The sequence below is a fragment of the Delphinapterus leucas genome, chromosome 15, assembly GCF_059928025.1.
Source record: "Delphinapterus leucas isolate spDelLeu-1000000601 "Yukka" chromosome 15, BTC_Dleu_Yukka2, whole genome shotgun sequence".
Taxonomy (NCBI): domain Eukaryota; kingdom Metazoa; phylum Chordata; class Mammalia; order Artiodactyla; family Monodontidae; genus Delphinapterus; species Delphinapterus leucas.
Genome location: NC_143143.1, coordinates 34,481,464 through 34,503,709, shown reverse-complemented (window position 1 = coordinate 34,503,709; position 22,246 = coordinate 34,481,464). Strand labels below are relative to the sequence as shown.

The 22,246-nt window shown below is 49.8% G+C and overlaps 1 protein-coding gene across 1 annotated transcript in view; it reads left to right on the top strand.

Moving 5' to 3' along the window:
- C15H16orf96 (chromosome 15 C16orf96 homolog) overlaps window positions 1–22,246 on the top strand; it is a 48,181-nt gene that overhangs the window by 19,772 nt on the left and 6,163 nt on the right. Inside the window, 13 exon segments of the mRNA XM_089896227.1 lie at window positions 127–213; window positions 338–467; window positions 470–502; window positions 505–1,491; window positions 3,839–3,924; window positions 4,288–4,398; window positions 8,425–8,499; window positions 9,519–9,683; window positions 14,684–14,802; window positions 15,512–15,574; window positions 17,822–17,913; window positions 19,035–19,225; window positions 19,320–19,422. Coding sequence (XP_089752353.1) covers window positions 127–213; window positions 338–467; window positions 470–502; window positions 505–1,491; window positions 3,839–3,924; window positions 4,288–4,398; window positions 8,425–8,499; window positions 9,519–9,683; window positions 14,684–14,802; window positions 15,512–15,574; window positions 17,822–17,913; window positions 19,035–19,225; window positions 19,320–19,422 — 2,242 coding nt within the window.

Below are 22,246 nucleotides of genomic sequence, written 5' to 3'. Positions count from 1 at the left end.
AACACAATCTGGAAAGGCCCATTTATTTGCAAGTGTGGAGGGCAGCATGGAGGAGGGAGCCACTGAGGGTACCACACCCTCTGGGTTCATGACCCTTATTCCCAGTCTCCTTCCCACCCCCCCCAGATTTCTCTCCAGAACAAGATAACCACCATGCCCAAAACTGAGGACATGGTGCTCTGGAGCAGCCTCCATGAGGCCATGTTCACCCCGGTAAGTGAAGGAGGAAGCGGAGAGGCAGCATCTGAGCATCGGGGAAGGCGGAGTGAGGAGTGGGCAGGGTGATCGCTGAGCTGGTCTGGAGCAGCCCTGGCCAGCCCAGCCCCCTCTTCTGCAGGGAACTGCTCCACAACTGCCGGATGATTCCAAGCAGTGGCAGATTGCGGAACATGTTGCAGAGATTGACCTTCCTCAGATGGCTGAGTACCACGAAGAAGTTAGCCACGGCCAGGTCGTGGAGGCCATCCAGCGCCCCAGTTCCTGGAGACCATCTGGCATTACCAAGTCCAGGGCAGCTACAGGAGGAGGAGTCTGCCCAAGCAGCTCTGCTTCCCAGGGCCCAGGGGCCGGACCAGGCCCAAGTGCTCGAACCTGGGCCTGCGCCTGGACCTGGGCCTGCGTTTGGACCTGGGCCTGCCCCTGGACTGGGGCCTGCCCCAGGTCCTCAGCCCACACAATCAGGATCCTGGCCTGTACCACCACGAGGCTGTCCTCCTCCCAGAGGCTTGCCCAGGACTAACTTGGGCTATTTCCAGTCTGGCCTAGGGCTGTCGGGCTCCCTGTCTGCCCAGCTCCAGGGCTCTAGGACCCTACCCCCAGCCACAGAACTAGGCTCAGCTTAGCCTCATTTACTGCAGTCATGGTCTCGCCAGGGAGACACATCCAAGCTCTCAGCTCTCTCAGAAAAGGAGGAGGAATATTCCTCCGTGGAAGTGGGAGTCCCTCAGGATGGAGCCCCAAGGGCTGAGGCCTCCGCGGAAGTACTCCCTAAGGGATCCCCGTCTGCGGTTCAGCAGATAAAATCCAATGCTGCCATTGCAGCTGCTGCCGCAGCCACCTTCACAGCTGCAGCGACATCGGCAGCCCGGGCAGCTAAAGCGGCTGCCAGGCTGGTCAGGGACACCCCGGCCACCAAATTGGCCACCATAGCAACAGCCGTGGCCGCATCCGGGCCCTTAGGGGTCCTTGCAGACATCCTGGGCACAGGGACCTCCCGTGGGGCCTTCACCAAGGACGGCGAGATGGAAGACTTGCAGGAGGTGGACTGTGAGGACGTCCTCTCTCCTTCATTCTCTTCTGCCCGTGTCCCTCCCAACATGGCCCTGTCCCAGGCCATGCTGGCTGCCAAACAGGCCATGACCCCTGAAGACAAGAAGAAGGCCGTCAGGTATTCCATGAGCCACATAGCCCAGATGCCTATTAGACATGACTCCCTGAAAGAAGAGTTTGCCCAGCTGTCATCCAACCTGCATCAGCGTATGACTTATCTAGGTAGGCCAGGCCTGGCTTCTGGAAGGGTAACAAGGGCTCAGGCCCTCCCTGTGGCCTTTGAAAAGCACCTCCTCTCCTTCATTTAGCTGCCCCAACAAAATGTGCATTCAACCATTAGCCATTCATTCCTTTGGCTTAAGCATTAGCCTCTTACTAGTCTATTATTTTACAATGAATGTACAGTGAGGTCTTATCTTAGGGAAGAAGGGTGGTTAGGGTCTAAAGTTGGTGTTCAAGAAGGAAAATCAAGTCAAAATTACTCTTGGAAATTCCCTTTCAATAGCCCATAAAATAGTACTGCTGTACAGTATTTTGATAAGTCCAGATCAACCAGTGTCTAATAGCACTGAACAGACCCCAGATGAAGTGGTCAATTTGGGATTAGGAACAACAGCTGGGCAAACATATGTTTTCTTAAAGACCACAGTCAGGCTTCCCTGGTGGCGCAGTGGTTGAGAGTCCGCCTGCCGATGCAGGGGACATGGGTTCATGCCCCGGTCCGGGAAGATCCCACATGCCGTGGAGTGGCTGGGCCTGTGAGCCATGGCCGCTGAGCCTGCGCGTCCAGAGCCTGTGCTCCGCAACGGGAGAGGCCACAACAGTCAGAGGCCCGCATACCACAAAAAAAAAAAAAAACAACAAAAAACCACAGTCATGTTCTAGGTGGCAGTAGGACCAATAGACTTATGATCCCAGTTCATGCCCATGATGGGCATATGTTCACTGTGGGGAGTGGAGAGGAGAATGGCCTACCCTAGTGGTTCTCAACCTTAAGCTCACCTCAGCATCCCTGGGGCACTTGGTAAGGCACAGGCTGCTGGGCCCAGCCCCAGATCTGACTTGTTGGTGTGAGTGGGGCCCTAGAATTTCTCTTTCTAACCCATTCTGGGGGATGCTGCTTATGCTGCTGTTGGCTCAGGGAACCCACTTTCAGATCCACTGTCCTCCCCTCTTTGAATCATTATCTTGCTTTTTCGCTCTCTGCCAGGTGTAATAGTTGAATTAGCCTAAGTCAAATCCATACATGGTGCCACCCCTGATGGGCAGTGCCATTCCACAGATCTTGAAAAAGAACTTCGAGCAGCTAAAAAGAACCACATCGATCTCTGTGAATTCTGGGGCACAGCTTAGGTCATGATAGTCATGAATTTAAATATAAAACATAAAGCCATAATAGCCCAAACTCTACTTCTGACTAGTTGCCATTTTTTTTAAGAAAACTAAAAGTAGGTTGTGAATGTGTCTTGGCTGCAGTGTTTTGTACCCTCCTAGCTGTGTCATGTACATCACTTTTTGGCCTCTCATCCAAAACTGGATATAGGGCACTTTTTTTTTTCACCCCTCTCCTTTTATGTTAAATCCCCCTTTGCATCTTGTTATGAGATAATACATTTCATAAACTCTCACAAGTAAATACTCCATAGTTTTTCTCAGGACCATTTCTGGGAGGGCAATAAATTCCAGAGAGGTTTCCCTAATAGGATAACCACAAGGCTGTCAAACATCTGAAATGGGGCAAGTTCAAGTTCCCATATGGTCCAAGCACAAAGTGCACACCAGATATTGAGGGCTTAATACGAAAACAAGAATGTGAAATATCTCAATCATTTTGTTGATCACATATTAAAATGATGCTTTTTTTTTTTGGCTGCACAGCTTGTGGGATCTTAGTTCCCTGACCAGGGATTGAACCCAGGCCCTCGTCAGTGAAAACGTGGAGTCCCAACCACTGGACTGCCAGGGAATTCCCAAAATGATGCTATTTTGGATTATATTGGGTTATGGACTTCCCTGGCGGTCCAGTGGTTGACTCCAAGCTCCCGATGCAGGGGGCACGGGTTCAGTCCCTGGTTGGGGAACTAAGATACTGCATGCCCCACAGTGTGGCCCCCCCCAAAACCCACATGGATTATATTGGGTTAAACAAAATATTTTCTTAAAATTAATTTCACCTGGGACTTCCCTGGTGGTCCAGTGGTTAAGACTTCACCTTCCAATGCAGGGGGTGTGGGTTTGATCCCTGATCAGGGAGCTAAGCTCCCACCTGCCTCGGGGTCAAAAAACCAAAACATAAAACAGAGGCTATATTGTAACAAATTCAATAAAGACTTTAAAAATGGTCCACATCAAAAAAAATCTTAAAAAAAATTAATTTCACCTGCTTATTTTTAGATTTTTGTTTTTAAATTTTCACAAGAAAATTTTAGATGATCTCAGAGGTCCCCAAGCTCACAGCATCTCTCTGTTGGAAAGCACTGCCTTAAATATAACAGAAGCAGGTGGAACTCTAGATGAAGCATCTTCCCCCATCCCTGCCCCCAACAGCCACCCCCTCCTTTGCTTTCAGCTAATATGGGAGCCTCTTCCAAGCTTGGGACAACGGCGGACGTATTGCAAGAAAAGATTGGCAGCCTCCAGAAATCCAGGATGAGGGTCAGTGTCCCGGGCAGAAAAGGCATTTGAGAAGACGATGGCTTGAGGTGATGGCAGACTCCATGGCCAGAGCCAGGTGGAGGCCCTGACCTCCTGGATGCAGCGTTTGTCCTGGAGCTGAAAGGAGCCCTGGGGAGGGAGTGGGGCCCAGAAGGGAGGTGCAGCCCCGCGGAGGCAGGTCTGCCCCGGCTGGTGCAAGGCTCCCAGTGGTGGGCGGCCACATGGTTCCCTCTGACAAGTGTCTAAAGTGGCAGTTGGCTGGCAGGCTGGGGACACCCTGGTCTGGTACTCTCTTGAAGTCCCTTCCCAGCCATGGCGACCTCAGAAGCAGAGGCCTCTTGTGTCTATGTCTCCCCCTTGTAGGAGGAGGAACTTGAGAGAATTTGGGGCCACCAGATAGAGATGATAAAGGACCACCACCTCGTGCTGGACAGGGCAGTGGACAAGCTCCAGATTCGCCTGGATGAGTTTAAGGTTCGGAGGTCCGGAAGGGCCCAGAGGAGGGAGGATTCCTCACTGGGACATTCAGATTCTCCCCAAAAATTTCACAGACACCCTGAAGGCAGGGGAACCAGGGACACTTTCCTGGCATTTTACTGTGTGTAAGTTATACTTCCATGAAAAGCAAACAAATCCCGCCACCTGCACCCCCAACACATAAACAAGAGGGCCTGAACAGGATCTGTCTCGTTCACCGCTTGGGTCACCCACGCCAGAAGGGTGCCTGGCACAAAGTGAAGGCTCAGAATGTGCTGAATGAATCGGTGAGTGGATAAGAGGATTTCTCGGGCCAGCTGTTCATGTTCATAACCTTTCCCCTAAACTGGCTTGTTCCCGAGTTCTCACACCATGGGGCCTGTCCGGAACAGCAGAGTCTGACATGAGAAATGTGAGGACGATGCAGAGCACCTCCCAGGGGTCATTCAACCAGACACCTTCTCCCTTGGGCTCACTGAGCTGGCCTGATGACCCTGCCCTGATGACCTCGGGACCAGTCCCATCTGTGCCTTGTCCCAGAGGCATCCCAGACCCTTGGGGAAAGGATCAAAGTTATTCCCGGTGGGAGGAGATGACCCCAGGGTATAAAGAGACAAAATCCCAAACAGATCCACCTGAGGTGATTTCCATAGAGGGCTTCTGATTCCAAGTCAGGGGGCTGTTGGTGGGATGCACTAGGGTGTGGGGAGCGAAAGGGGAGGGCACAGCTCCCCCTCCCAAGGCGGTCACACAGAGTGACCAGGCTAGCGTGCACAGGGCAACTTGGACGGGAGAGGAGTTCATTGAAGGTGAGCCGATGCCCAGCCCAAGTGGGGAAAGAAGGGAGTGCCTGGGCCGTGTGTGGGCTCCCAATACACGGTTTCAGGCCCAGGCTTTTGTGAGCACCAGGATCAGGAACTACATAGTCTCCTGCCAACTCTGCACCCTCATTTAGCCACTGCTTTTCAGAGAGACTGGGATGCCGTGTCCTAGGGACCTATTGGTGTCCTTCCTGGTCGGAGACTGGGGCCAGTTCTTTCAGCACTTCTGATGTGTGTCCAGCACCATGTCCTGCCCTGCCCGGGGTGGCGGGAGTGGGCGTAGGATCTGCCTCCAAGGAGCTGTCACTCGTCACTCGTTGAGAGAAAGTCAAGAGGAGTTTGGCCAAACAGACCAAATGGATCAAGTCAGCCTTTGTCCACACTTCCTTCCTGCCCGTTGTGCCAGCAAGAACTAATTGCTTATAAAAGTGAACCCTGGAAGGATCAGGAGCTGGGCTTTGTACCAGCACGCTTCATTAAATAGTTCTTAAATGAACATGGGCTGCAAGAGATCAGCAGCCTCGTGGAGCCCTTCCAGTAGAGGAAGGAGGGAGGGCAGACACCTCTGCCCTGGTTCTGTCGCAACATCGGGACTAGAGAGGAAACACCGCTGTTACTGTGTTACCTGGATGCCTGGGAGAAAATGTTCTGGACGTGACAGGTGGCACGAGAAATCCCCATTCATTCCCTGAGTCATTCAGCCAACGTCATTGAGCCTTCACTGTGTGCCAGGCGCCCTTCCAGGGCCCAGAGATACAGCAGTCAACAAGATGGACAGTGCCAAAGCCCTTACGTGTTTTTTGCGGGGGAGCGGTAGTATTTGTTTGCTTTCAATGAAAGTATGCTTTACGCACAGTAAAATGCCCAGGCCTGAAGTGTAAGAGCTAGATTAATTTTTGCCTCTTGGTACACCCATGTCAGCACCACCCAATAAAGATGGAAATGTTTCCATCACCTTAGAGTGCTCCTCTTGGAGTGTTTCCCACTAAGAACCCAGCAGGAAAATAAGTGAGGATAGAACTCTTTCTTACTGACCCAAATAATGTGAAAACATTATTTGCCCTTTGCAAGTGGACAGGTGTCTTTTATAAGCCAGAGGCTGCATTCCAAAGCCATTCTTGGAACAAACTACTATATCCAAGGCTCTGGCTTGGTGCAGGAGGGGACGGATAAGACAGCTGATGTGTATAAAATGCCAGCTCTCCTAGGAAAGTGCCATTTCTAGTCCCCTCAGCATCTTTGGGACAGGAGTGGTATTAATGCCACTTGAACTAGGAGGAAACAGATCCAGGCAGAGTAACCAGCCAGTTGGGAGGCAGCCTGCTATTGTGGTTGGATAGGCCTGGGTTTCAATCCCGATTCTGCCACTTAGTGGGTGTACCAGTTTCCTGCGGCTGCTGTAACAGATGACCACAAACTGGATGGCTTAAAACAAGACATGTACTCGTTCACAGTTCTGGAGGCTAAAAGCCCCAAATCAGGGTGCTGGCAGGGCCTTGCTCTGTCTGAAGCCTCTAGGGGAGGATCCTTCCTGGCCTCTCCCAGCTTCTGGTGGCTCCAGGTGTTCCTTGGCTTATAGACGCATCACTCCAATCTCTGCCTCCGTTGTCACGTGGCCTTCTTCTCTGTGTGTATATCTGTGTCTTCACGTGGCCTCCTCATCCATGTGGGCTGCTCTAATCCAGTATGACCTCATCTTAACTAATTACATCTGCAAAGATCTATTTCCAAATAAGACCATGTCCACAGGTTCTGGGCCGGCATGAATTCTGGGGAGGACATTAGTCAACCCAGTACGCAGGTTACTGTGGCAGTGGAAGTTAGAGGCTCCCGGCTCCTCTTTATTTCTAGATTTTAACTAGGAAGAGCCAAGTGGGGATCTAAGTGTTAATGTTGGGCCTGATGACTCCAAAAGGTCAGCTCCCTGCTAATGTGGTGTTGGAGGAAGCAGCCTGACACGAGGCTGAAGCAGGATCTCCCTTCCATGGCCTCCGCCGTCCATCCTAGACCTTGAGACCCATCTGGGGCAAGGTGGATGTGAAGGAGCTTTGCATTAATTAGAATTAGGTTCATCTTGGGCCCTCCCTGGTGGTCCAGTGGGTAAAGACTCCATGCTCCCAATGCAGGGGAACTGGGTTCGATCCCTGGTCAGGGAACTAGATCCTGCATGCATGCTGCAACTAAGAAGTCCGCATGCCGCAACTGAGACAACGCGCAGCCAAAATAAATAAATAAATATTTTTTAAAAAAGAATTAGGTTCATCTTTGAATAGCATAAAACTCCCAAATAACTGACTTAAGGCATAAGTGTATCTCTCTTTTACATTCAAGAAACTCAGAGCTGGTATTGAACTCCATGGTGTGTCACTTCCATTCACAAGGTCACCACATGGTCCAAGACAGCTGCTGGCACTCCAGTCATTAACTCTGCTTCCAAGCCAGCAGTGAAGAGGACGCTGACCCACTTCCATTTACACCTCAGTGGTCACATCAAGCTATATGGGAGGCTGCGAAATATAGTCATGATTCTGGTCTGCCAGATGCCAGCTAAAAGTTGGGGGTTCTGTTTCTGAGGGTAAAAGGGAGACCAGATATGTAGGGAGAAGTAGAAGCCTGCTGCCAGCTTTGGAGGAGGAGTGACCCTACCCTCTGGGGACATGGCCCATTGGATGTGAGGCTCTTCCCAAGCAGGTTAGCTGGCTGTTGCTGTCATAGGGAGGGCCCAATAAGTGGAGAGAGGGCAGAATTAATGCAGGGAGTTGTTTGTTCATGGAGTCATGGGGATGGGAAATAAGGTTTTCCCCTGACCCTGGGGCACAGCATGTGTGGCATATAAGTGCTTGGTGGATGAATTGACTCCATTCTCACGGGGATCCCATTACAGATCAGAAGAGATGCACTTGTCTTAAACATCTAGGGACCCAAAGCATCAGCGTTTGTTTATGCTTTCCTTCCTCAGGTCTTCCTTCCTTTCCTGTGTAGCCACCTGTAGTTCTGTGAGGCCACCTCCAAGGGGACTTCTTGTGCCAAGTCCCACGTTCCTTCCCTTCTGATCTGGGCACCTGGAGCCCAAGCCTTCCAATGTGCCACCCGCCTGCTGTCCACCTGGCCCCATTGTCCCTTCCTAGGGTGGACGTGGGAGGTAGAGGCTATCCTCAGGACTTCCGAGGATAGCTGACATGCCCTCTGCTTCTGTTCTTAGGTTGTCCATTCTCAGATTAAAAACCTAGAAATGTACAAGGCAGACAAAAGTGCGATGGAGCAGGAGCTGAAAGAGGTGAGTGAGCAGAGATTCCTCTCCCTACCCCCTCCCCTATCCTGAGCCCAGCTTTCCCACCAGGATAATGGAATCATCCAGCCAAGACAAAGGCAGGCAGACTTCCGGAGTCTCCTTCCACCTTTATCATATAGAAAGTTTGGGGGAAGTTCTCAAAAGTTGTTCCATCAAGTCCTATTTTCAGTTAACTCAGGATTAGTGACAATTTTTTAAAATTGAAGTATAGTCGATTTACAATGTTATGTTAATTACTGTTGTACAGTAAAGTGATTCAGTTATACATATACATATACATTCTTTTTTTAACATTGTTTTCCATTATAGTTTATCATAGGATATTGAATATAGTTCTCTGTGCTATACAGTAGGACCTTCTTGTTTATCCATCCTATATATAATAGTTACATCCCATTCCATCCATCCCCCAACCCCCTCCCCCTTCGCAACCACTAGTCTGTTCTCTATGTCCATGACTCTGTTTCTGTTTCATATATAGGTTCATTTGTGTCATATTTTAGATTCCACATATAAGTGATATCATATGGTATTTGTCTTTCTCTTTCTGACTTCACTTACTATGATAATCTCTAGTTGCATCCATGTTGCGCTGCAAATGGCATTATTTTGTTCTTTTTAATGCTGAGCAATATTCCATTGTATATATGTACCACATCTTCTTTATCCATTCATCTGTTGATGGACATTTAGGTTGTTTCCATGTCTTGGCTATTGTGAGTAGTGCTGCTATGAACATAGAGTGCATGTATCTTTTTGAATTAGAGTTTGTGACAATTTATGTGAATTTAAAAACCATGCCCCAACTTCTCCATCACAGAAAACCTTTGCTTCAATCTAATGGTTGTGTTTGAGCCAACAGAGACCCCAAGGTTGAATTTAAGCCAAGGCTGGGTATCTAGGGTCCCAAACTAGAAAAACTGACCAAAGTGGTCTGATCTCCCCCAGCCTCTTCCTGCTCCCACCCCAGCAGCCCTGCCTCCCTGAGTCCCATCTCTCTCTAGAAAGCCGACAGGCGCTCCCTGGCAGGCAAGGGAAGCCGGGCTGACCTGGACGCAGTGACGATGGAGCTGAATGAGACAATTCAGGGCATGCTTTTCAGGGTTATGGCCAATGAGGATGACTGGAAGAAGACTGTGGAGCAGCTGGACAAAGACCTATGCACCAAGGTGAGGACCCCTGTATTAGTCACCACCTTCTGCGTAACAAACTACCCTGAAATTTAGTCCCTTAAGACAGCAAACGTTCAGAGTTTCTGAGGGTTAAGAATTTGGGAACAGCTTAGCTGAGTAGCTCAGGGTCTCCCACGAGGCTGTAGTCAGGATGTCATCCAGGGCTGCTGTCATATGAAGGCTTGACTGGAGCTGGAAGAGCTGCTTCCAAGATGGCGCCTTCACATGGCTGTGGGCAAGACTCCTCACTTCCTTATCACACGGATCCTCCTTGGGGCTGCTTGACTGGCCTCACAACATGGCAGCCAGTGGGCCACCCAGAGCACATGGTCCAAGAGAGCAAGACAGAAGCTGCAACATCTTTGATGACTTAGCCACAGAAGTCACACTCCATCATTTCTGTAGTATCCTGTTGGTTACACAGGTCAGCCCTGTTCAGTGCGAGAGGGGACCATATGGGGGTGTGAATACCAAGAGGTATAGTTGCGGAGCATCTTGGAGGCTGACCACCATAACGCAAGCAAAGGGACATGGCGGGCAGAGGGGGTGTCCTGCTGGTCATTCGTTTATTCATCATTTAATGATCACCTGTGTTGAGCCAGACCCTGGGGAAATGTTGATAAGAAGTCATAGCCTTAATGTGTACCATCCAATAGAGAGACAGGAACAGTCAGGCCAGCCATTTCAGTGTTGTGTGGTTACTGCAGCTGGGGTGGCTGGTGAGGACAAAAGAGCTTGGGTTTAGAATCAGGCAGCTCTGGGTCCGAGTTGCAGCCCCACCATGATTGGCAGTATGCCTTGAGTTATAGAACCTCTTCGAGCCTCAGTTTTTTCATCTGTAAAATGAGGATTTATTCACTCATCATCCACCTATTGGGTACCTCTGATGCTGGTTAGCGAGGATATGACGATAAGCAAAACAGATATGGAACACACTTGTCATAGAAATCATACAAATCAATGCAGGATTACAGCCGGGGTAACTCAGTTATCTACAGAACAACTGACCTGTTTTTCTTCCATAATTCAATGGCAGGGTGAAAAAAAGTAGGACAGAGACTGTTCTAGATTAAGAGAGTCTCAAGGCGCACAACAACCAAATGCAACACACGAGGAGACTTACTTTGTTTCCTGGTTCAGTTGCTCCAACTCTGAAAATGGGCTGGGAATTAGATCAACGTCAAGAATGACTGCTCATTATGTTAGATGGGATAATGGTATTGCAGGCATGTAAGAAAATTAACTAAAATATTTGAGTGAAATGTTATGATTTCTGTAACTTTTTAAAAAAACACTCCATCAATTCCCTGGCAGTCCAGTGGTTAGGAGTCTGTGCTTCCACTGCAGGGGGCACGGGTTCGATCCCTGGTTGGGGAACTAAGATCCCACAAGCTGCATGGCATGGAAAAAAAAAAGAAAAGAAACAAAGAAAAAAAGGCAAATGTAGCAACATGTTAATAATGATTAAATCTACATGGTGGGTATATCAGGGTTCATGATTCTAGTCTTTTCTCCTCTCTATGTGTCTGAATTTTTTTCCTGATTGAAAGCTTTTTTGTTGTTTGTTGGTTGAAATGATCCTATCCTCATTGCTCTTCTTTTCATTGTGTATTTTAATTGTGGTAAAATTCACACGACATAAAATTAACCATTAACTATTATAAAGTGACTAATTCTGTGGCATTTGTTAAATTCACAATGTTGTGTGGGCACCATTTCTATCTAGTTCCAGAGCATTTCCATCCCCCTAAAGGAAACCCCAGGTCCATCAAGCAGTCACTCCTCATTCCCCCCTCCCCCAGCCCCTGGCAACCACTAATCTACTCTCTGTCTCTGGATTACCCTATTTTGGACATTTCATATAAATGAATCACAGTATGTGACCTTTTGTGTCTGGCTTCTTGCACTCAGCATCATGTTTTCAAGGTTTATTCATGTTGTAACATGAACCAGAACTTCTTTTCTTTTCTTTTCTTTTTTTAATTTTTTTGGCCACACTGCATGGCGTGTGGGATCTTAGTTTTCCAGTCAGGGATTGAACCTGTGCCCCCTGCATTGGAAGGCAGAGTCTTAACCACTGGACCACCAGGGAAGTCCCAGAACTTCATTTCTTTCTAGGCTGAATAATATTCCGTCAAATGGATAGACCACATTTTGTTTGTTTGTTCTTTGTTGATGGACACTTGGGTTATTTCCACCTTTTGAATAATGCTGCTATGAGCATTCACATACAAATTTCTGTTTGAACACCTGTTTTCAGCTACTTTGGGTAGATACCCAGGAGTGGAATTGCTGGGTCGTATGGTAATTCTGTGTTTAAGTTTTTGTGGGGGTGATATATAGTGATGTCTGCAATTAACTCTCAAATGGCTCAGAAAAAAACAAAAACACACATACATATGTATAGAAAAAGAAAACATGACAAAATGTTAAAAATTGGTGAATTTCAGTGGATATAGGAGTGTCCTTTGGACTATTCTTGCAACTTTTCTGTAGGTTTAAAAGTTTTTGAGGGGGGGCTTCCCTGGTGGCACAGTAGTTAAGAATCCACCTGCCAATGCAGGGGACACGGGTTTGATCCCTGGTCCAGGAAGATCCCATGTGCCGCGGAGCAACTAAGCCCGTGTGCCACAACTACTGAGCCTGCGCTCTAGAGCCCGCGAGCCACAGCTACTGAAGCCTGCGTGGCTAGAGCCCGTGCTCCACAACAAGAGAAGCCACCGCAATGAGAGGCCCGCGCACCACAACAAAGAGTAGCCCCCCCTTGCCACAACTAGAGAAAGCCCGTGCGCAGCAACGAAGACCCAATGCAGCCAAAAATAGATAAATAAAATAAATAAATTAAAAAAAAAGTTTTTGAGGAACTTCCCTGGTGGTCCACTGGTTAAGAATCCGCCTTCCAATGCAGGGGACGTGGGTTCAATCCCTGGTCTGGGAACTAAGGTCCCACATGCCACGGGGCAACTAAGCCTGTGTGCCACAAATACTGAGCCTGCATGCCACAACTAGAGAGCTCACGTGCCGCAGCTACAGAGCCCGTGTGCTCTGGAGCCCATGTGCCACAACTACAGAGAAGTCCGCATGCCACAACGAAGAGCCCATGCCCTGCAACAAAAGATCCCTCATGCTGCAACTAAGACCCAACGCAGCCAAAAATAAATAATTTTTTTTGAGTTTTTTTAAGTTTAGAATGTTGGGGAAAAGAATCTTCTTGGTATGCCATGCACTTCCTGTAGTGTTTGATTAGCAGGTAAGTCGATGCTGGCAGGTGATCCCTTCCGGAGTGAAGATTCGTCAGGGCCCAGCGGTGCTAGCCCAGCTGATACCACCAGTGTAAACGTATATTCTCCCCTTATAAGCAACAAGTAATTTGGGGGTGACTCTCTGTCACTCTGGGAATGGCCATTGCCTCGTTGGCCATTCTCCTGGTATTGATAGTTTCCTCCTAAGTTAAGGATTGTTGCCTGAACCCATTATTTCATTAAGGGTTACAAAATGGTGATTTTCCTAATCCTAGCATTGCTTCTATATCAGCTAGAAATCTGTAAAGAAGAGCTTTCCCTCATCAACTTGAGCTGATAACCCTGAAATAGGGTTCTTGCAGGAAAGACAGATAATGGTGAATTATTTCCTTTAATTACCGGTTTTCAGGGTAAAATATTGGTGCGGTAGCCACCTCCCATACATGGCGGCAAATGAGGGTTTCTATTTTTTTTCTTTTTTGTGGGTGTCACTATGAATCATGAGTTTTTAAATATTCACTTTGTTCAATCAGTTAAGTTACTGTTTTGTCGCTCACATGGTCTCATCTTAGGCTTGCAAGCTGACCCCTGAGCCCCTTGACGTGACCCTGTGTCTTGGATAGCTGTCCTGCTTTCTTATGACAAGATGTTCCAGGCTCATCTTCTACATTCCCTTCCTCAGACCTGAATCAGCCATTTCTCTGTGGAGTCTTGGTGCCTTTGGGGGGAATGGTGTTTAGGGACCAAAATCTGGGCACTGGAAGGAACACTTTAAAAATTCAAAATTCCCGCCATGGAAAAGAGTCTGGCAGTTTCTTAAAAGTTAGGCATAGAGTCGCCATACGACCCAGCACTCCCACTCCTAGGTAGATACCCAAGAGAAATGAAAACAGCCCACAAAAAAAACTTGCACACCAATGTTCACAGCAGCATTTTCCACAATAGCTAAAAGGTGGAAACAACCCAAATGTCCATCAACAGATAAATGGATAAACACAATGTGGTATATCCATATAATGAACATTATTCAGCCATAAAAAGGAATGAAGTACAGCTACACACTACAACATGGATGAACCTTGAAAACATGATGCTGAATGAAAGAACCCAGACACAAAAGGACACAGATTGTGTGGTTCCATTTATCTGGAGTGTCCAGAATAGACATATAGACAAATCCATAGAGACAGAAAGACAAATAGACAAATCCATAGAGACACAAAGTAGATTAGTGGTTGCCTACGCCTGGGGGTTTGGGATGAAAAGAAAGGTGACTGCTAAGGGGTATGAGATTTCTTTTGCGATGATGAAAACATTTTAAAACTGATTGTGGTGATGGTTGCACAGCTCTGTGAATGTACTAAAAGCCGTTGAATATACACTTTACACTCATTAAATAGGTGTTGAATGCGTGAAGGTCAGGTGTCTTGGAACCATCAGGAGAATGTTTCTCGGGCCTGCACTCAGAATAGCAGTGGGGTTGGTTTGTCTTTTGGAGGCAGTAACTGATGGTGTTTCCTTGCCTTGGCTGCCGGGAAGCTCACTTTGCAGCTCCCCTCCAGGAAGAGCATGCATTACGGGTCTGAGCCTTAACCCAAGCGTTGTCATTTTCCCTTTCCTTCACCACTTCACTTTTCTTGATTAATCTTGTTACACTCTACATAACTTTGCAAGTTGCTGCAAATCCTTTTCTGGAGCAAGGCAGAGTGTGAATTAATTGACTAAAGTCTCTTTTCTTCCTTTGGCTGTTCACAGCTGGTTCCCAGTGATTTGGACGATCTGAAGAAAGACATGGATGAGGTCTGGAAAGTAGTCAGGAAGCTGCTGATTGAAGGCTTCTGGTTTGACCCCGACAGTGCTGCCGGCTTTAGGAAGTGAGCCTCTCCCGGATAGGGGTGCAGCTCCCAGAGGCTAGGAGTCTCTCTTTCCAGAGAGGAAACAAGAGGGGCATCCCAGTGGATTCTGAACTCTGGGAGGAAGGATTTCAGACCTGTGGACCCAGAGAGAGGGGGCGGGGCTTCCCAGCTGCTGGGTTGGGCGATGGGGCTGCGAGCACCCAGGGGCTCAGAGGTGGGCAGGCCTGCCCTTGAGTGCAGAGGGGGCTCCAGGTGCTCATGTGAAGAAACCTAGGCTCAGAGAGGGAAGGGGCTCCCCAGAGGGAACCTGGGCAGATCTGGGACTAGAGCCAGGCCCCCACCCCCTCCAGACAGAGCTCCAGGCAGAGGGACTTGATGTTCCTGGGGGGGCTCCTGTCCTCAGATCACCCCTCATGCTCCCAAATGTCCACGGTGAAGAGTAGCTTTCCCTGGTTTTAAAGACCTCCTTTGTGTTTGGGGCAAGGAGAGAAACTAAACACGCTTTTACGCCTGCTGCTGCCCCAAGTGGCCGCACATGGGGGTCAGCAGGGGCCAGTAGAGCTGAGCTGAGCGCAGGGGCTGGGCCAGTGGGTGTAGGATGTGGGGGAAGCCCTGGCCCTGAGGCACAGATGGACCTGCAGCCTCCGCCGCAAGCACTGCCTGGGGCAGGCGTGGCCTTGTAGGGCCTGGCTTGGCGCAGCAGCTGACGGAGCTGGGTGTCTTCCAGGAAACTGTTTGAGTAGGTGAAATGTATCTCCGGCCACCGGCCTGTGAAGATGATGACCAGCCCGTGAGTACCGCCGGGGATCATCTGTGACGTGTACATCCGTGTACACCGTTCTATACACATCATTTCATTAGCCTCCGACCTGGGCAAGGTGCTAGCATCCCTCCCTTCACCAGCCCTGTCTGGTGCCTGCTGTGTCCAGGGGCAGGGTCAACTCCAAAAGGAAAAGGATGAAAGGAAACTCTGGGGAAAAGCTGAACTTTGTGGGACTTCCTTGCACATATTTTTATAGTCTAATACTTTTGTTTATTTATCAAGGTGAAATTCACTTATAAAATCAACCATTTTAAAGTGAACAGTTCAGTGGGATTTAGTGCACATTCACCTCTAATTCAAAAATATTTCCATCTCCCCCAGGAAATCCTGACCCGTCAGCACTTACTCCCATTCCCCTCCCCCAGCCCCTGACAACCACCAATCTACTCACTCTCTCTACGGATCGGCCTGTTCTAGACGTTTCGTATAAATGGAATCATACAATATGTGGCCTTGTGTGTCTGGCTTCTTTCACTGAGCATGATGTTTTCAAGGTTCATTTGCATTGTAGCCTGTGTCAGTGATTCATTCCATTTTATGGCTGAATAATATCCCACTGTGTGGACACACCTAGGATCTTGCAGTGCCCATGGCCTCTGCGCTGCTAGGCTGTTCCTGGTGACCCATGAAGCTCACCACCCCACACCTGGCCATGTTGGGAGATACAGCCAGAATTTTTCCTTCAAAATCGCAGCATTATTTATAATATTTTTATTGAAGTGTAGTTGATTTACAATGTTGTGTTAGTTTCAGGTGTACAGCAAAGTGATTCAGATATATATATATATATATATATATATATATACACACACACACTTTTTCAGATTATTTTCCTTTATAGGTTATTACAAGTTATTGAGTAGAGTTCCCTGTGCTATACAGTAGGTCCTTGTTGGTTATCTGTTTTATATATAGTGGTGTGTATATGTTAATCCCACACTCCTAATTTATCCCTCCCTGCCCCATATTTTTTTTTTTCAAAAAAAGAGGAAAGGAAACAACCTGAAGTGGTGAGTGAGTCACGGTACGTTCACATCAGCCATTAAGGCAAGTCGTAGAGGAAGGCCTTACGTAGAACCTTCTGAGATGTGGGGGGGTATGTTCCATAGCTGTGCTGTCCAGTGAAGTAGCCACTGGCCACATTTGACTGTGGAGCACTTGAAAGATGGCTAATGAGACAGAGAAACTGAATTTTAAATTTTATTTAAATTTAGTTAATATGGGGAATTCCCTGGTGGTCCATTGGTTAGTACTCTGTGCTTCCACTGCAGGGGGCACGGGTTCTATTCCTGGTTGGGGAACTAAGATCCCACATGCCACATGGCATGGCCGAAAATAAATAAATTAATAAAAATTTAAAAATAAATCTAGTTAATTTAAATAGCCACATGTGGCCAGTGGCTGCCATATTGGATGGCACAGTCACAAAAGAATGTTTAATGACCTGGAAAAACGTTTGCAGTAACTTAAATGAGAAAAACAAGTAGGATGTGTGTTATGATCCTATTTTTGTTAAAAAAAAAAAAAAACATGGAAAAATACTGGAAGGACACATATCAAAATACTTGATTACAGTGGTTACGGTGATTTCTTTGTGTTTTTCTATACTTTCTAAAATGCTGACAACATGCATGACTTTAAATTTTTATTGAGGCTTAACATGCATACAGTAAAGTATGTAAACGTTTGTTTTACAACTTGATGGGTTTTAACAGGTGTACACACCTTGGTAACCACCACTCAGATCAAGAAGTAGAACAGTTCCAGCTCCTCAGAAGGCTGATGTTTTACTATTTTTATTTCTTGTACTGAGGTCAGATACACATAATATAAATTAACCATTTTAAAGTTAACAGTTCGGGGCATTTAGTACATTGACAATATTGTGCCGCCACCACCTCGGACAATCTAGTGCCAGAACCTTTCCACCCACCGGAAGGAAACCCCGTGCCCATAAGCAATCATTCCCCATCCCCCTCCACCCACCCCTGCCAACCTCCAACCTGCATCCCACTTCTAGGACTCACGTGTTCGGGGGTTTTCCTTTTATTATCAGAACAGCTGTTCTTTATGATTTATGAAGAGGATGGTGGCCCCATGCTGTGGATCTTTCTAGAGGTAAGGCTGTGTTTGAGGGCGAGCTTCCTGGAAGAGGTGGAAGCTGGGCCCTCTGCTGGCCACGTGCGCCTCTGACTTAGCTCTTGTCCTCCACAGGCAACTCATCACCATCCGCAGTGCCCGCCTGCTGTCGCGGCTGCGGCCGGCCAGCGCCAACAGCTACGAGTACCTGCAGCGGCAACAGGTGAGGTGAGCAGATGGGGGTCCAGGCGCCAACAGAGACGCAAACTCCAGTTCCAAGATGCAAAGGCTGTCCGGGGCATTGTAGCCGTCTGCAGGGGAGCCGTCCTGGGTGGTGGGGCTGCAGACGGGCACGTGAGGTGCTCATGGGGAGAGGAACGGACAGGTTATTGGGCATCTGTCATGGGCCAAGAACTGTTAAGGGAGGGAGCTCACACCCCCCATTTAAAGCTCACACCCCCCTGTGAGCTAGGGTTGATGGGCCTGCTTCCAGCTGGAAGAAGTGACTCATGACCCTGGGTCCTCTGTGGGGCTTGCTGCGGCCGGGCAGGCACTGTGCCAACCTCTGTGACAGACCTGACCTCGTTGAATCCTTACACATTATCTCTGAGGTCATTCTGCTATCATCCCATTTCACAGTTGAAACCGAGGCTCAAAGAGCTTGAGCAACCCACCCGAGGTCTCACAGCTAGTGAGTGGCGGGCTCTGGCACCTAAACCTGCAGGTTTCCTCTGCCCACGGCTAGCTCCCTGGGCCCCAGCCCTGCCCCTCATCCCCTGACACCCCACAGCTTCATGGGTGCTTCTGGCTCCCAGGCCCCCAGGCCCGAGGGTACGTCTGGCCAGGTGGGGAGTGATGGCTGAATAGCAGCCACAGCCACATGAAGGGGAGGGACATGGGGCCATGTGGCTGGTGCCCCCACCCTCACTCGCCTGACTCCCTCTTGGGATCAGAGGTTAAGAGGGACTTTCCTGGCGGTCCAGTGGTTAAGACTCTGCGCTTCCACTGCAGGGGGCGCCGGTTTGATCCCTGGTCAGGGAACTAAGATCCTACATGCCGCTCAGTGTGGCCAAAAAAAAAAAAAAGAAAGAGGTTAAGAGCCTGCATTTGACAAGCCAGACCAGGGCTCCAGGTCTGGGAGAACATGGGTCTCAATTGCCCTCTGCCCCGACGGTGCCTGTCTGTACCCACACACCAGGCCCCAGGCCTGCCCGGCTGCATTACCCAAGTTGAAGCTGGAAGAAATTCCAGTCTTCCCTCGCTACTGGCCAGGCCCTCGGACCCAACCTGAGGCTCCTCTGGGGCGGAGGGGTCTCCAAGTGGCTGCTGACCCCCCTGCCCTGCCCCGGGGAACAGCAGCAGCTGCAGAAGCTCCAGAACCTTGCAGCCCTGGAGGGGAGCCTGGACTCGCTGGGCTCCCAGCAGGACTGGGGTGATGGCCCCGGAAATGATGCCAACCTTGATTTCAAATCATGTAACTTGTCGACAATCTACCCCTACAGGGACCCTGAGTTGTTGGACTATGATTCCATGAGTCAGGCTGCAGCCTCTGGCGGTGGGCAGCCCTGGGGTAAGCCAGGCCCTGCTACCTCTGTGAACACTCCCTTACCCGGGGCCCCGGGCCGCCCAACAGGCCGAGGTGGACATCCTGGGAGTGGACGGGATCCTGTACAAGGGCCGAATGAACAGCAAGGACAGGGCGCGGCCTCTGACCGACACAGAGAAGGAGCTGGCAGGTGAGGAGCATCAGGCCTTCTTGGGCACCCCTGACCCGTGCCCTGCCTTTGCTGGGCATTGTGAGGCCCAGTGTGATGCAGGTGGGGCCCAGAGCCGGCAACATCCGAGACTGGGGGCTCCTCACACAGCCACTCGCAAACATGGGATCCTGCTCTATGCCAGGCACTGTACTGGGACAGCTTGTGACAAGGGATGCTGGGGAGGGGTACTGGATGGCCTCCCCAAAGAAGAATGCTGGGTGGTGATGGGAGAGTTGTGACAAGGGACACTGGTTCAAGGAGGAGGTCCTAGACTGCTGTCCTGAGGCCTCTGAAAAGGGAATAAGGCTTAGCTGGATAAAGGGATCAGGTGGGAGGAGAGTGATCTGGGGGAAGGGAATAGCAGTGCAAAGGCCCTGTGGTGGGTGGAAGGCAGGCACACTTAGGAACTCGGGAAGGTGAGTCTACCTGGAGTGGGAAGATCGGGCTGGGGTTGAGCATGATGAGGAGGACGCCAGGACAGACTGGAGGCCTGTGTCCTAATTGTCACGGGTTGGGGAGGGTTGGGCCAGAGGGAGACATGGAATGAATTGCTCTGGTTACTGCAGTGTCGAGGCCCTGGCTCCAGCTGGCTCCGACCAGGGACCCCGGGACTCAGCTCCTGCACTGGGCCAGCAATACCTTCTCTGCCTGCCCCTTTGAGGTTACCCTGCTCTGGGAAGAGGGGTTCCACACACTGCCCTACTGGGGCTGGTTCAGGAGCCACAAAGTGGTCAGCGGGTTAAATTCCGCCCATGGTGTCCCTCCTCACCCCACTTTGCCTCCATTGACTTGAGAACAACCACCAGACCCCTAAGCAAAGGAAAGGAGACTCTTTTCCTGGGTGTGCTGGACAGAGAGGACAGCACCCTGCTTTAGTGTCCGGGGGCTGCAACAAATGACCACCAATTGGGCGGCTTAAGACAATAGAAATTAACTCTCATAGTACAGGAGGCCAGAAATCCAAAATCAAGGTGTTGGCAGGGCCGTGCTCCCTCTGAAGGCCCTAGTGGAGGATCCTTTCTGCCTCTTCCAGCTTCTGGGAGCTCCAGGCATTTCTGGGTTTGTGGCTGCATCACCCCCGTCTCTGCCTCCTTCTTCGTGTGGCTTCTCCCTGTGTCTTCTTCTCTTCTGTCTCTTAACTCAGATGCCCTCATCTGAAGATCCTTCACTTAATTACATCTGCAGAGACCTTTTCTTTAAACAAGGTCACATTCACAGGTTCCAGGGGGACACATCTTTTGGGCAGCTGCCATTCAACCCACTACAGGCCCCTGCCCTGGTCCAGGGGGCAGGTCACCATCTTGAACCCTGCATTCCCCCTGGGGCACAGATGTGGCCCTTACAGTGTTAATGGCTCCACCTGGACGATGCCCCCGGACGCAGATGCTGTCGAGAAGAAACTCAGGCTGGGCCCCTGGGATCACCAGGCAGGATAACAGCAATGGTGGCCAATATTTAATGAGCTCAACTTCTTGCCAGGCCCTGCACTGCCTCCTCTCACCCTGCACCAGCTGGTGACGCATTACACAAATGAGCGGGTGAGGGTCTCTTGCCAGGAGCCCACCCTTGGTGGAGGGGTCAGGGTCATCTACAGACCCGCCCTTGGTCTCCAGTCATCCATCGGATGGCGTCCCCACCCAGCTCCCCAGGGCTGTCATCAAGAGCAAGGGGCTCTTCTCCCCAGGGCTTGTTTGTTCTCCAGACCCATGCAGCCAAAGCAGGAGTAGATCAGGATGCCTCAATTGCTTTATCCTGCTTGGGGGCCACAAAGTCTAACTAGAAATTGGAATCAATTCGAAACCCACCTGTGGCTGGATCTTTTGACCAGTTTGTCTTATTGCTCATTTTTTTACTCAAAAGAAAATTCTAATCCAAAACACACTCAATATCTAAACCTAAACTAGCTGATGTGAGCCCCCCTCCCAGGTCCAGCCTGATCCCAGATGCATCCATCCATCCTTTGCCCACAGGGCCACCAAGGGCCGTCCAGCCAGCCTGTGCCCTCCTGATGCCTGCACAGTAGTCAGGATCTCAGGCCGGGCAGAGGAACCCTTGATCCCTAGTAAGCAGTGCCCGCAGCATGAGGCTGGACTTCCAGAGAGGTCTCAATGGAAGGGGGCTAAGTACAGGCAGGGCTCAGGTAGGCAGAGGCAGCAGGGGAGCAGATGGAGGGGGAGATGCCTCACCAGCCTTACCGTCCTCACCAGCACTGAGTGAATGGTCGCAAACCTGCTCCTGACCAGGCCCCTCCCCCGCTCAGAACCCGGCAGGGTGAGTGTCCTATGGCTGCTGTAACATTACCACAAACAGGGGCTTAAAACTATCCAAGTTTGTTTTATCTTAGTTCTGGAGATCAAATCAGAAGTGAATCTTACAGGGCTAAGATCGAGGTGTCTGCAGGGCTGGTTCCTTCTGAGGCTCAAGGGGAGACTCTGTGTCCTTCCAGAGGCCTCCCACATTCCTTGGCTCGTGGCCCCTTCTGCCATCTTCAAAGTGCATCTCTCTGACCTCAGTGTCCGTCCTCACATCTCCTTCTCTGACTCTGAACCTCTGGCCTCCCCTCATAAGAATCTTGCAATTACATTGGACCCATCCAGTTAATCCAAGATCATTTCCCCATCTCAAGATCCTTAACTTGATAACATTTACAAAGCCCCCTCTGCCATGTGAGGTGACATAGTCACAGGTTCTGGGGATTAGGACAGGGATGTCTTGGGGTGCATTGTCCCCAGAGTCCGATCTCCTTGGCTGGTCTGCAGGGCCCCTTGGCCACTCCCCGCCCCAGCCTCGTCTGCTCCCTGCC